The sequence below is a fragment of the Trichechus manatus genome, unplaced genomic scaffold, assembly GCF_000243295.1.
Source record: "Trichechus manatus latirostris isolate Lorelei unplaced genomic scaffold, TriManLat1.0 scaffold00015, whole genome shotgun sequence".
NCBI lineage: Eukaryota > Metazoa > Chordata > Mammalia > Sirenia > Trichechidae > Trichechus > Trichechus manatus.
This window is the reverse complement of record NW_004443951.1, coordinates 11,196,554-11,209,295: the sequence shown is the minus strand read 5'-3', so window position 1 is coordinate 11,209,295 and position 12,742 is coordinate 11,196,554. Positions and strand designations below refer to the sequence as shown.

Sequence of the window (12,742 nt, the reverse complement as noted above, 5' to 3'; positions counted from 1 at the left end):
TGTCCATGAAAAGACTAATTTCCAATTTTCCCCTTTTAAAAAGAACAACACTTCTGATTCAGTACTACCATGTAAAAGAAATGTATCCTTTGAGCATAACAAACCTATAGTTCTCCCATTTGTTTACATCAAGCTAGGAAAGTTTCAGTTCTGATTCAAAATCTGGTATTTTCTACAGAACACCTGCCTTTCAACCAAAGTCTATGACTTCTCATCACCAAATTCTACGCAGAAAGCAATCAGAAGTTATAGTATTTAATACACCTACTATTTGAACCAGTAAATTGTTTATTTTCTTGTTTTTTGTTTATTGTAGTTTAGATGAAGTTTACATTTCAAGTTAGTCTCCCATACAAAAATTTATACATACATTGCTATGTGATCCTAACTGCTCTCCCCATACTGTGATAGCACACTCCTCCTTCCCACCCTGATTCCCCATGTCCATTCAACCAGCTCCTAACCCTCTCTGCCTTACCATCTCACCTCCAGACAGAAGCTGTTCATTTAGTCTTTTGTATCTACTTGCTGTTTATTTTCCTTCAAAACTTGTTGTGTATTGTGATATTTATTTAAATCCCCTTACGAATCTTTTAAGAGGATGTTATACAAATACTCCAACTTCCCTTCCTTCCTAAAGCATCATCCTTGAATAACTTTCCAATTCTGAGGTTAAAAACAACTATGGCTTGCGAACAGTAAGGAAATATGTAGACTTTTATACTGGTACCACTTAGTAACTAAAAAGTTTGAAGTGAAGTTATAAACTGAAGAACGTGATTACTATCTTGCTATATACAAATCAATTTCTCATTTTTTAGTACAACTGTTATAAAAGCTATTATCTTAAGTCATACACAATTTTAAGTTTAGGAGATAAGGGGTGAGTCTAGTTTTATATATTAAACGTTTCACGCCAACTTACGTAACTTAAAATGACAGAGAATGGAATATCCTTCTCTTGCATACTCATTAGCATAAATTAAGGCCAGAAAAATAAAGATTACACAGCTCATGGTTCTCAAATAGCATTACCTAAAAGTATCAATTCATTCTCCTATCCTCATCTTTAAAAACCAAAGTGAGAATCAGAAATATGCTTTTATGTATCTTTTCTCTAGGTCACAGAAACTATCATACAAGCACCCATCACTCCACACCAACTATCATATTTTTTTAATCTGATTTAAACATGGTCTGGATCACCCATAAAATGTGATTTAATCTGTAATTTGACATTACAGTCATTTTAAAAATACACACCTCTTTAAAACTTCTCTCCCTCATTTGCCCCTCAGAAAATTCTTTCAAACCTATCTCTTACTCTAAAACAACCTCTACCTTTTCAATTGAAAATATTTTAAGCAAGAATCTTAAAAAGTTAACTCATAGAAAAAACAGTTTACAGACTAATAGAGAAATGCCTATATTAATTTTCACATTTTCAATATTTCAGTATTAAAGCTGTACACCTTAATTACTTGTTTATTCAATTAATTCAAAAATATACACAAAGGACTAACCTCTTTCAAATAAAACTTTCTCAATTTACTGTCACTGTATTCTAGCACAGGATAAATTTACCTTTCACATTTGCAAAACAAATTATGGCATACTGTTGTTTTAATAGAAACACAGGACTCAGTGATTATCAATAAACAGCAGATTATATAAACACTACAATGTGCTACTCTTTAAGGAAAAAAAAAAATTTTAATATATTGGTTTTACCTGGGAAGAAGAGAGCTAGATGTCTGGGGTTTGTGTGTATGTGTGTGCGTGTACATGTTTACCGTAATTCTAAAAACAATCTCCCTCCAACTCCTTTCAAAAATTAATATATTCAATAAATATCAGCATATAACGTAAGTAAAATGCATAAAAATACAGGTGCACATCCAGAATGCTGTGATAACCCAAACAGGAAAAAAAAAATCAGTGTTTTAATTTTCCAATTAGCATGTCAATGTTAAACAATGTCATTTTTTCTCTTTCTCCCTAACCACTCCACGAATCAGGAGCACTGTATTTACATACTTAATAAGATGAATAAACTGACTGGAAGCTCCGGAGGAGTAAAAGAAAAAGAAATAATTTTTCATTTTCCCACAGAAAGCTAAAAACAAAAGCAAATACGAAGACTTGTTAAAACAGAAACATCTGAAAAACCAATGTGATCAGCTTTTGATTTAACCCCAGTCTGACAAGGAAGACAGACCCCACCCCCACTCCAGATTGTGCGGCTCTCCCCCCACCCCCCGCTTGGGTAGGGGTGTGGAGAAGAGAAGCTGTCACATTTCTATCTTCGGTTATTGTTAGTCCGCAGCTGAATTCCCAAGCACCACTGGTCCAGGGGGAAAAAAATATTAAAGCAGACAATTAAAATTGTCTAAAATGCACAACATTTTGTTGTTGCTGTTTTATTGTTTCCAATTTTAAAGTTAATTACACTCAGCTTCAATATGCTAGGACTACAGATTGCCTTTGACAGCCTGTCCCTCAAACACTCGCTGTAAAACCCCTTACTCCAGATTCACTAACAATCCTCTCCTCTACAAACTTAAATTAGAAAAACGCAATTCCGAGATTATGACATCCCCAAAAGCATACCTCCCCATCCTTTCTTGCCTTTGGTGTAGAGAGTGAAGTGTAGGAAAAAAAGACCTATTCGTTCTCCAAACAGAAAGAAATGGGGATAGACGGCAGTGGGGAACGAGCGGCAGTGGACCTGAATGAGATGCTGAGAAAAGTTTTTTATGTGACTTGTTTGTCCTTCCGCAGGGGCAGAGGAGCTGGGCAGAAAGCCGGTCTCGGCCCAGGAATCTGGCAGGGTGGAGGCACCTGCGGAAGAGGAGGCCAGGGAGCAGGGAGGAGCGGGGCGAACACCTACCGACTTGCAGCACGTTCTCCACGGAGCCGCTGTCCAGCAGATGGATGCCCCGGCGGAAGGGTAGCCCGTCGCCGCCGCCGCCACCGGCCGCACTGGCTCCTGCGCCCAGTCCCGGGGACGCCCCAACCGCGACACCGCCGGGGGCGGAGCCGGCTGGAGCTGCGGCCCCAGGGGGCGGCAGCGGCCCCTCCTCGGCCGGCGAAGTCCCCGGGGCACCGCCAGCAGCGCCGGCGCTGGAGCTAGCCCGGTACTGGAAGCTGGAGTACATGCAGATCTCCCGCTCATTCCGCGGGAAGGACCAGTAGACGATACGGCGCTGCACGGGCTCCGGGATCCGCTCGAAGCGCTCCTCCACCCGCTCGTACGCCCACTTTTCCGCCACCGTCTTGGCGGCGCAGTCCAGCAAAGACTCGGGCTGCAGGTGGGGGCGGGCCCCAGGGGTCAGGCAGCTACCGCCGACCCCCCCCGCCCCGCCGCTGACCGTCCCAGGAGAACCGCGAGGGTGGTGAGCCTGCGGACTGGGCCAAGAGCACAGCCGCTTGGCCGGGGAGACCGGCGGCGGCGAGAGCAGCTCCTCTCGCTCACCTCCTTCCGCCATTGCTGGGGACTGACTAACTGAGGCGGCGGCGGCGGCACCGGTTACAGCGGAGACCCCGGCCACGGCCACGCGCCCCGCGCAAGCGCCTAGCAGTGGCGCCGAGGGGGCGGGGCGAGCGAACCCGCGAGCCGGCCGGCCCGAGTGGGGAGCTTGAGACCGGCTGGTGTGCGCGCCGCGAAGGCCGACGGGGACGGCTTGAGAACAAGCGTGAGGCGGCGCGCTGTCCCGGCCGCTGCGGGCGCGAGGAGGGGTGGGGGAAGCGAGCGCGGGCTCGCGGCGCGCGCCGGACACAGACAGCCCAGAACGCGCGCCAAGCGCTCGCACGGAGCCGGCGGCAGCCAAGGGGCGAGAAGCGCTGAGCAACCTCGCCCGCCGCGCGCCTCCAAGCCCACCTGCCGCCGGGCCGGAGAGGGATGGACTGTGTGGCTGAGTGAAATGGCGGGGGCGGGAGCCATACTGGGAGCCCCCTCCGTGAAGTCATGGGCTTGGCAGGATACAAGGAAAGAGAAAACTCAAAATCAGGCCCCTGCGGTAGACTGACTTGACAGGAGGCTGTCACAGCCGAGCAGAGGGTCTGGCAGAAAGATGCTAGGAAGACACTAGGAAAAAAATCGGAAAGTTCGGTGATGAAAACTCTCCTGGCTTCGAGTGATGAAAACTCTCCTCACGCCATAACAATGTAAAATAAAGTCGGCGGCCCCCTCAGAGAGGGGCAAAATCACCCCAGCCCCTGGCGGGACAATGGGACGCCAAGATCTCACCGCCACGACGGCTGCGCCCTCAGAGGGTTTTGGAGGGTTTAGCACCTTGCATTCTAGGAAACGAACTGCTTTTTATATGTATTTTTGGTAGTATTCTCTGATCCTCTGCCTCCAAGCAAAATCAGGTCTTTCATGTTTTCTTCACTTGGCTGAGTCTTCTACACGTTTATTCTACTTATCACAAATTGTATACATATTTGTATATATTTGTTTAATGTCTGACTGCACAAATGACTATAAACTCCAAGACAACAGGGATCATATCTTTTTCTTTACTATAATTTATCCAAACGGTTTGTTTGACTACTAACGTAAGGTTGGAAGTTCAAACCCACCCAGCCAAGGTGGAGAAGAAAGGCCTAGTGATCTGTTTTAGTAAAGATTACAGCCAAAAAACCCTATGGACCCGTGAAGTTGTCATGAGTTGGAATCAACTCAAAGGCAAGGGCAGTGGCATCACTAGGGTTGGTGTTACCCAGTGCGGTAACTCATGGTGTCACCCCCCTCCTCCATGGATTCCTCCCGTACCAGAACAAACTGAACCCTTAGTAATGTTTATTATCAATTTTAATCATAGAATAATATGTAATATAGTTGTAAATTGCTTAAACCTAATATTTCTTAGATTCCATGAATACTAACAACAAAATTGTTTTGTAAAATCTTTGTACAGTGAATTACATTATTATTTACAACAGTAGTAGTAGCTGAGCGGAAGCCTTTTTTACTTTTCTGCTTTTCCTTTAATTACTACTTCATTCTCAAAAAGTTATTGACATAGGTTCACAAATACTATCACAATATTGTAGCTAAAACACTAGAAAATTTGACAAAATCAGCAACTATAAAAACACCATCAGCAATGAAAACAGCCCATGTTTCTAGCCAGTGCAGATGAAACCACGTGATTCAAAACATCATTGTAGTTGGGTAATAATGACAGCGAGCCAGAGCATTAGAGGATTTAAAAAGTAAATTAGCATAGAGTTTTAGTATTGTAGGTATACTGATGCAAAAGCTGGGCTTAGGAAAAATGTTTTTGTTGTTATACGAGGGATTTTTTTTTTATTTTTTTTATTGTATTTTAGATGAAGGTTTACAGAACAAATAGTTTCTCATTAAACAGTTAGTACACACAGTGTTTTATGACATTGCACAACATGTCAACACTCGCCCTTCTCAATCTTGGGTTCCCTATTACCAGCTTTCCTGTCCCCTCCTGCCTTCTAGTCCTTGTTGCTGGGCTGGTGTGCCCCATTAGTCTCATTTTGTTTTATGGGGCCATCTAATCTTTGGCTGAAGGGTGAACCTCAGGAGTGACTTCAGTACTGAGCTAAAAAAGTACTGTCTGGGGGCCATGCTCTCGGGGTTTCTCCAGTGTCTGTTAGGCCAGTAAGCCTGGTGTTTTTTTGTGAGTTTGAATTTTGTTCTACATTTTTATCCAGCTCTGTCTGGGACCCTCTATTGTGAGCCCTGTCAGAGCAGTCAGTGATGGTAGCCAGGCACCATCTAGTTATACTGGACTCAGTCTGGTGGAGGCCATAGTAGTTGTGGTCCATTAGTCCTTTGGACTAATTCTTTCCTCGTATCTTGTTTTCTTTATTCTCCCATGCTCTCAAAGGGGTGAGACCAGTGGAGTATCTTAGATGGCCACTCACAGGCTTTTAAGACCCCAGACACTACTCACCAAAGTTAACCACAGGGATATTTTTATTTAAAAATAATAATAAATTTCTGCTGAAACACTACATAAAAATTTTTATAGACAGTCATTTTGGTATCAATCCTTCCGACAGTGTCACCTGGTGCAGTCTATACCCTCTGACCCCCCCTTATTGACACCACTGGGCGAGAGGTTTGGGGTTTTTTGTTTGTTTGTTTTATCCTCTGCCTGGCACATAGTGGATGCTGAGGAATGGCAACTCCATCATTGATTCCTCCACAAACAATACGTAGTTGTAAATTATGGTCTCTTGCTCAGTCAAGAAAGCCAGATTATTTCAGATTTGCTGACAAACTAATCTCTACAACCTTAAAATATCCAAAGAACTATATTAAGAGAGTTCTTTCACTTGAGTTCTCCCTTCAAAATGAACAAGTTTTAGAGTGGAGTATAAAGTAAGAATAAGAAGAGAGTAAGTGATTAGAGACAGACCGGAGCCAAAGAAGTTTGGTTTTGCTGTAATCTCAGAATTAAAGAGCACAGGCTATAGAGTCAGAATTAGGTGTGAATCACACTTGATGCTTGTGTGATGCTAATCATAACTCAGTTTCATCACTTGTAAAACCGAAAACCAAACCCGCTACCGTCAAGTCAATTCTGACTCATAGCAACCCTATAGAACTGCTCCATAGGGTTTCCAAGGCTGCAAATCTTTACAGAAGCAGACTGCCACATCTTTCTCCCACTCACTTTTAAAAGGGAGCTAGTAATAATGCCTCTTCATATAACTGTTGTAAAAATTACAAATAATACAAATTGGGTGCTTATGCAGTGTAGCAGGTTCTCAATAAATATCTGTTGAAAGTGTGTAAATAGATTACTGTGAAATAATTGAGTTGATTCTAGCGCATGGTGACCCCATATGTGCAGAGTAGAACTGCTTCTTAAGGTTTTAAAGGCTATGAACTTTTGGAAGCAGATCGCCAAGCCTGTCTTCTGAGGCGCCTCTGGGTGGGTTCGCACCACCAACCTTTTAGCTAGTAGTCCAGTGCTTAACCATTTGCACCACCCAAGGATCCAAAATGGGTTGAATAAAACCTGTTGCCATTAAGTCTATTCCAACTCATAGGGACCCTACAGGACAGAGCAGAACTGCCCCAGAGGATTTCCAAGGTGGATTTCCTGGTAGATTTGAACTACTGACCGTTTGGTTAACAGCTGTAGCTCTTAACCACTGTGCCACCAGGGCTCAATGGGTTGAATACTGTCCCCTAAAAATCTGTGTCGACCTGGAAACTCAGAATGTGGCCTTATTTGGAAATAGTCTTTGCAGATGTAATTAGTTAAAATGAGGTCATACTGGATTAGGGTAGGCCTCAAATCCAATGACTAGTGTCCTTATTAAAAAAAAGACATGTGGTGAAACAAGTCAATCACAAAAGGACAAATATTGTATGAGACCTCTATTGTAAAAACCCATGAAAAAGTTCACACATAAAATGTAACAATCTTTGTTGGTTACCAGGGATGGGAGGGGTGGGGGGAAAATACTAAATAGGCAATAGGTAAGTGGTATCTTGGGTGAAGGGTGAGACAGTACACAATACGGGGGAAACCAGCACAACTTGTACAAGGAAGGTCATGGAAGCTCCATAGACACATCCAAACTCCCTGCGGGACTGAATTGCTGGGTGGAGGGCTGTGGGGACCATGGTCTCGGGGAACATCTAACTCAATTGGCATAACAGTTTATAAAGACAATGTTCTGCATTCTACCTTGGTGAGTAGGGTCTGGGGTCTTAAAAGCCTGTGAGCAGCCATCTAAAATACTCCACTGGTCTCATCTTTCCAGGAGCAGGGAGAACGAAGAGAACAGGATACAAGGAAAAGATTAGTCCAAAGGACTAATGGACCACAGCTACCACGGCCTCCACCAGACTGAGTCCAGTACAGCTAGATGGTGCCCAGCTACCACCACTGACTTCTCTGACCAGGATCACAACAGAGGGTTCTGGACAGAGCTGGAGAAGGAGGTAGAACAAAATTCTAACTCACAAAAAAAAGACCAGATTTACTGGCCTAAAGGAGACTGGAGAAACCCTGAGAGTGTGGCCCCCAGACACCCTTTTAGCTCAGTGGTGAAGTCATCTCCGAGGTTCACCGTTCAGCCTGGGAGTGGACAGCCCCATAAAACCAAATGGGACTAATGAGGTACAGCAGTCCAGGGACAAGGGCCAGAAGGCAGAAGGGGACAGGGAAGCTGGTGATAGGGAACCCAAGGTTGAGTAAGGATAGTGTTGATGTGTTGTGAGGTTGTTAACCATTGTCATAGGGCAACATGTGTACTGTTAAATGAGAAACTATTTTGTTCTGTAAGCCTTCATCTAAAGTGAGAATAGCAGCACAGTTAGAAGAGCGTAGTTGATGTCACTGAACTGTGCATGTAGAAATTTTTGAAATGGTGTCTCTTTGGCTATGTATATTTTCACCAAAAAAAAAAGGTCGAGAAGGGAGAGGGTTGACATGTTGTGGGGTTGTTAACCAATGTCATAAAACAATATGTGTACTACTGTTTCATGAGAAACTATTTATTCTGTAAGCCTTCACCTGAAGTACAATTAAAAAAAAAAAAAGTCATGTGAAGAGACACAAAAGGAAGAAGGCCATGCGATGACAGAAGCAGAGATTAGAGTGATGTAGCTGCAAGTCAAGGAGCTCCAAGGATTACTGGCAACCACCAGAAGCACGGAAGAGGCAAAGAAGGAGTCTTCCCTAGAGCCTTCAAAGGGAGAATGGCCCTGCTGACACCTTGATTTCAGACTTCTAAGTCTCCAGAATTGTGAGAGAATAAAATTCTGTTATTTCACGTCACTTTGTTATGGCAGCCCTAGAAACTAACACATTCATGCATTTATATATTCCATTAATGATGTATATTTTGGTTGTTTCTAATTTTTTTTATTACAAAAAGTACTTCAATGAACATTCGGTGCTCCAGTGAACACCTTTGTGTGTGTCTTTTTGTGCATATGTTCTAGAATTTCTCCTAGGAATTGCTGATCATAGGATAAAAATATTTTCAGTTTTACTAAATGCTGCTAATGTGTGTTCCAAAGTACCGGTACCAATGTGTTATCTAATGCAAAGTAACAAATTACTCAAAAACGTAGTGGTTTCAAACAATAGTAATTTATTACCTCTCACAGTTTCTATAAGGAGCCCTGGTGGCACAATGGTTAAGCACTGGGCTGCTAACTGAAAGGTCAGCAGTTCAAACCCACCAGCTGCTCTACAGTACAAAAGCCCTGGCGATCTGATCCCATAATATTACAGCCTAGAAAATCCTATGGAGCAGTTCTCCCCTGTCCTATAGGGTCACTATGAGTCGGAATCAACTGGACAGCACACGACAACAGCAGTTTATATGAGTAAGGAATATAGGAGCAGCTTTGCCGTGTGGTTCTGGCTCAGGGTGTCTGAGCACTTGCAATCAGATGTTGGCTGAGGCTGCAATCACCTGAAGGTTTGACTGGGACTAGAAGATTCTCTTCCCAAGTGGCTCACTCACATGACTGTCAAATAGGTGATAGCTGTTGGCAGGAGGCCTCAGTTCCTCTCCAGGTTGGAGTCTGCACTGGGCTGCTTGAGTATCTTCATGGCACGTCTGGTTTCCCTGAGAGGGAATCAAGAGAGCAACGTCAAAGCTGCAATGCCTTTCATGACGTAGCCTCAAAAGTCACACACTATTATTTCTGATGTATTTTATCAGGCCAGCCCTGATTCAATGGGGAAGGAGACTCTGCAAAAATATGAACATCAGGAGGCAAGGATCACTGGGAGCCATGCTGAATGTTGACTAGCACAACCAACTCCCACCAGCACAAGTGCGAGTACTATTTTCCTCATATCTTCATCAATATTCAATATTATCAGATTTAATTATTTCTGACAACCTAATTAATAAGAAATGTTTTCTCCTTGTTTTCATTTGTTTATTATTGAGGAAGGAGCCCTGGTGGCACAGTGGCTAAAGCACTCAGCTGCTAACCAAAAGGTCAGTGGTTCAAACCCATGAGCTGCTCCAAGGGAGAAAGATGTGGCAATTTGCTTCTGTAAAGAGTGCAGCCTTGGAAACCCCATGGGGTGGTTCTACTCTGTCCCATAGGGTCGCTATGAGTCAGAATCAACTTGACAGCAATTGATTTATTGGTGAGGATGAGCATCTTTACATATTTTTCGCTATCACATCTTCTGTTAATTGCCCAATTATGTCCTTTATTTTTTCTACTGGATTTTTTTTGACATTTTCTTGATTTGCAGTACTTTATATATTCTGGATCGTTCTGCTTTGTTATATGTATTGCAAATTATCTTCTTCTAGTCTATCTTTTGTCTTTTAACTTTGTTTATTATGGGTTTTTTTTTACTATATTTTACTATACTGAAGCTTCAAATTTTGATGAAGTTAAATTATCTAACTTTTGTTTTGCACATATAATATCCTATTTAAGGAAGCCTTCTATATTCTGTATTTTCTTCTAGTCGTTTTAGAGTTATTTCACTTTTAGATCTTTTTTCCCAGATGGAATTTATTTTTTTCTTCTTATGGATCTAATTTTAATTTTTTCTATAGGGAGAACTGCTGTTCCAAAACTATTTGAGGGATAGTTCAGCCTTTCCCCCATTAATATGTGATGTACCATGTTCTCTTACATGCATAGGTTTGTTTCTGGGCCTTTTTTCTGCTTCATTTCTCTTTTTACCTATTCCTGTTCCAACACTGTTTTAATTAATAATTAATTAAGTACCTAATTAAATTAGGTAATGTCCAGATGATTGGTAGGATGAGTCCACCTTCTTTATCCTTGCTTTTCAAATTTTTCTTAGCTATCATGAACCTTTTTGTCCTTCCATATGAATCTTGTCACAGATTTTACTAAGCTTCACAAAAAATTCTGCCACGATCTTGCTTTGAATTACACCGAATGTATAGATTAATTTAGGAGAATTGATATCTTTGTAATTGAGTCTCTTAAATATAGTATATCTCTCATTTACATGTGTTTTCTTTACCAATATATAGAGGTCTCTAATGCATTCCACATTCCAATTATTAATGGATGTTTGCAGCTGTTTCTTCTCATTTTGAGTAACTGACTAAATGTACGAAGGATGAATCTAGAAAAATCGGAAGTAGTCAAAAATGAAATAGAACACTTGAAGATAGACATCTTAGGCATTAGTGAGCTGAAATGGACTGGCATTCGCCATTTTGAATTGGACAATCATATGGTCTACTATGCCAGGAATGACAAATTGAAGAGGAATGGCATCACATTCATTGCCAAAAAGAACATTTCAAAATCTATCCTGAAATACAACATAGTCAGTGACAGAATAATATCCATACACCTACAAGGAAGACCAGTTAATACAACTATTAGTCAAATTTACACACTAACCACTGAGGCCAGAGATGAAGAAATTGAAGATTTTTACCAACTTCTGCAGTCTGAAATTGATCAAACATGCAATCATGATGCACTGATAATTACTGGTGATTGGAATGTGAAAGTTGGAAACAAAGAAGAAGGACCAGTAGTTGGAAAATATGGCCTTGGTGATAGAAATAACATAGGAGATTGCGTGATAGAATTTTGCAAGACCAATGACCTATTCGTTGGAAATATCTTTTTTCAACAACATAAACAGTAACTATACACATGGACCTTGCCAGATGGAATACACAGGAATCAAAATGACTATATCTGTGGAAAGAGACAAAGGAGAAGCTAAATATCATCAGTCAGAATGAGGCTAGGGGCCGACTGTAGAACAGATTATCAATTGCTCATATGCAAGTTTAAGTTGAAACCAAAGAAAATTAAAACAAGTCCAAAAGAGCCAAAGTATGACCTTGAATACATCCTGCCTGAATTTAGAGACCATCTCAAGAATAGATTTGATGCACTGAACACTAATGACCAAAGACCAGACAAGTTGTAGGATGACATCAAAGACATCATATACGGAGAAAGCAAAAGGTCGTTAACAGGACAGAAAAGAAAGAAAAGACCAAAATGGATGTCAGAAGAGACTCTGAAACTTGCTCTTGAATGCAGAGTAGCTAAAGCAAATAGAAGAAATGATGACGTAAAAGGGCTCCACAGAAGCTTTCAAAAGGCCGCTGGAGAAGACAAAGTAAAGTATTATAATGAAATGTGCAAAGACCTGGAGATAGAAAACAAAAAGGGAAGAACACACACAGCATTTCTCAAGCTGAAAGAACTGAAGAAAAATTCAAGCCTCGAGTTTCAGTATTGAAGGATTCTATGGGCAAAATATTGAATGACACAGGAAGCATCAAAAGAAGATGGAAAAAGACTTAGCTTCCTCTGCTTCCTGCAGCCACAGTCTCTTGCCTGGGACACTCCCAGGTGTCGCTTGGATTCTACCTGCCCACACTGGCCGGCTCCCTGAGTGCCTTTTGTTGGCTGCTGGTGTTGTTTTTTTCTGCTTCTTTAGATTTCTTCCTTACCTCTCACCACCTCCCCGTCCTTTCTCTCAAATACCTGGCTCCATGCACCATCTTTGCTTCTTCCTGAAAGGCTGCGAAACACCGCTCCACTGTGAAACTACTTCCCGGCCCGTGCCACCGTGCTGGTAGAACCTAGATGCCCATCAACAGATGAATGGATAAACAAACTATGGTACATACACACAGTGGAGTATTATGCAACGATAAAGAACAATGATGAATCTGTGAAGCATCTCATAACGTGGATGAAACTGGAGGACATTATGCTGAGTGAAATAAGTCAATCACAAAA

The 12,742-nt window shown here is 42.0% G+C and overlaps 1 protein-coding gene across 1 annotated transcript in view; it reads right to left on the bottom strand.

The window, feature by feature from the left end:
- ZSWIM5 (zinc finger SWIM-type containing 5) overlaps positions 1-3,703 on the bottom strand; it is a 192,072-nt gene extending 188,369 nt beyond the window's left edge. The window contains exon 1 of the mRNA XM_004371805.1: positions 2,891-3,703. Within this exon, the coding sequence (XP_004371862.1) occupies positions 2,891-3,488 (598 nt within the window). The 5' untranslated portion in view covers positions 3,489-3,703. The remainder of the gene's footprint in view (positions 1-2,890) is intronic.
- Positions 3,704-12,742: the final 9,039 nt, after the last annotated feature.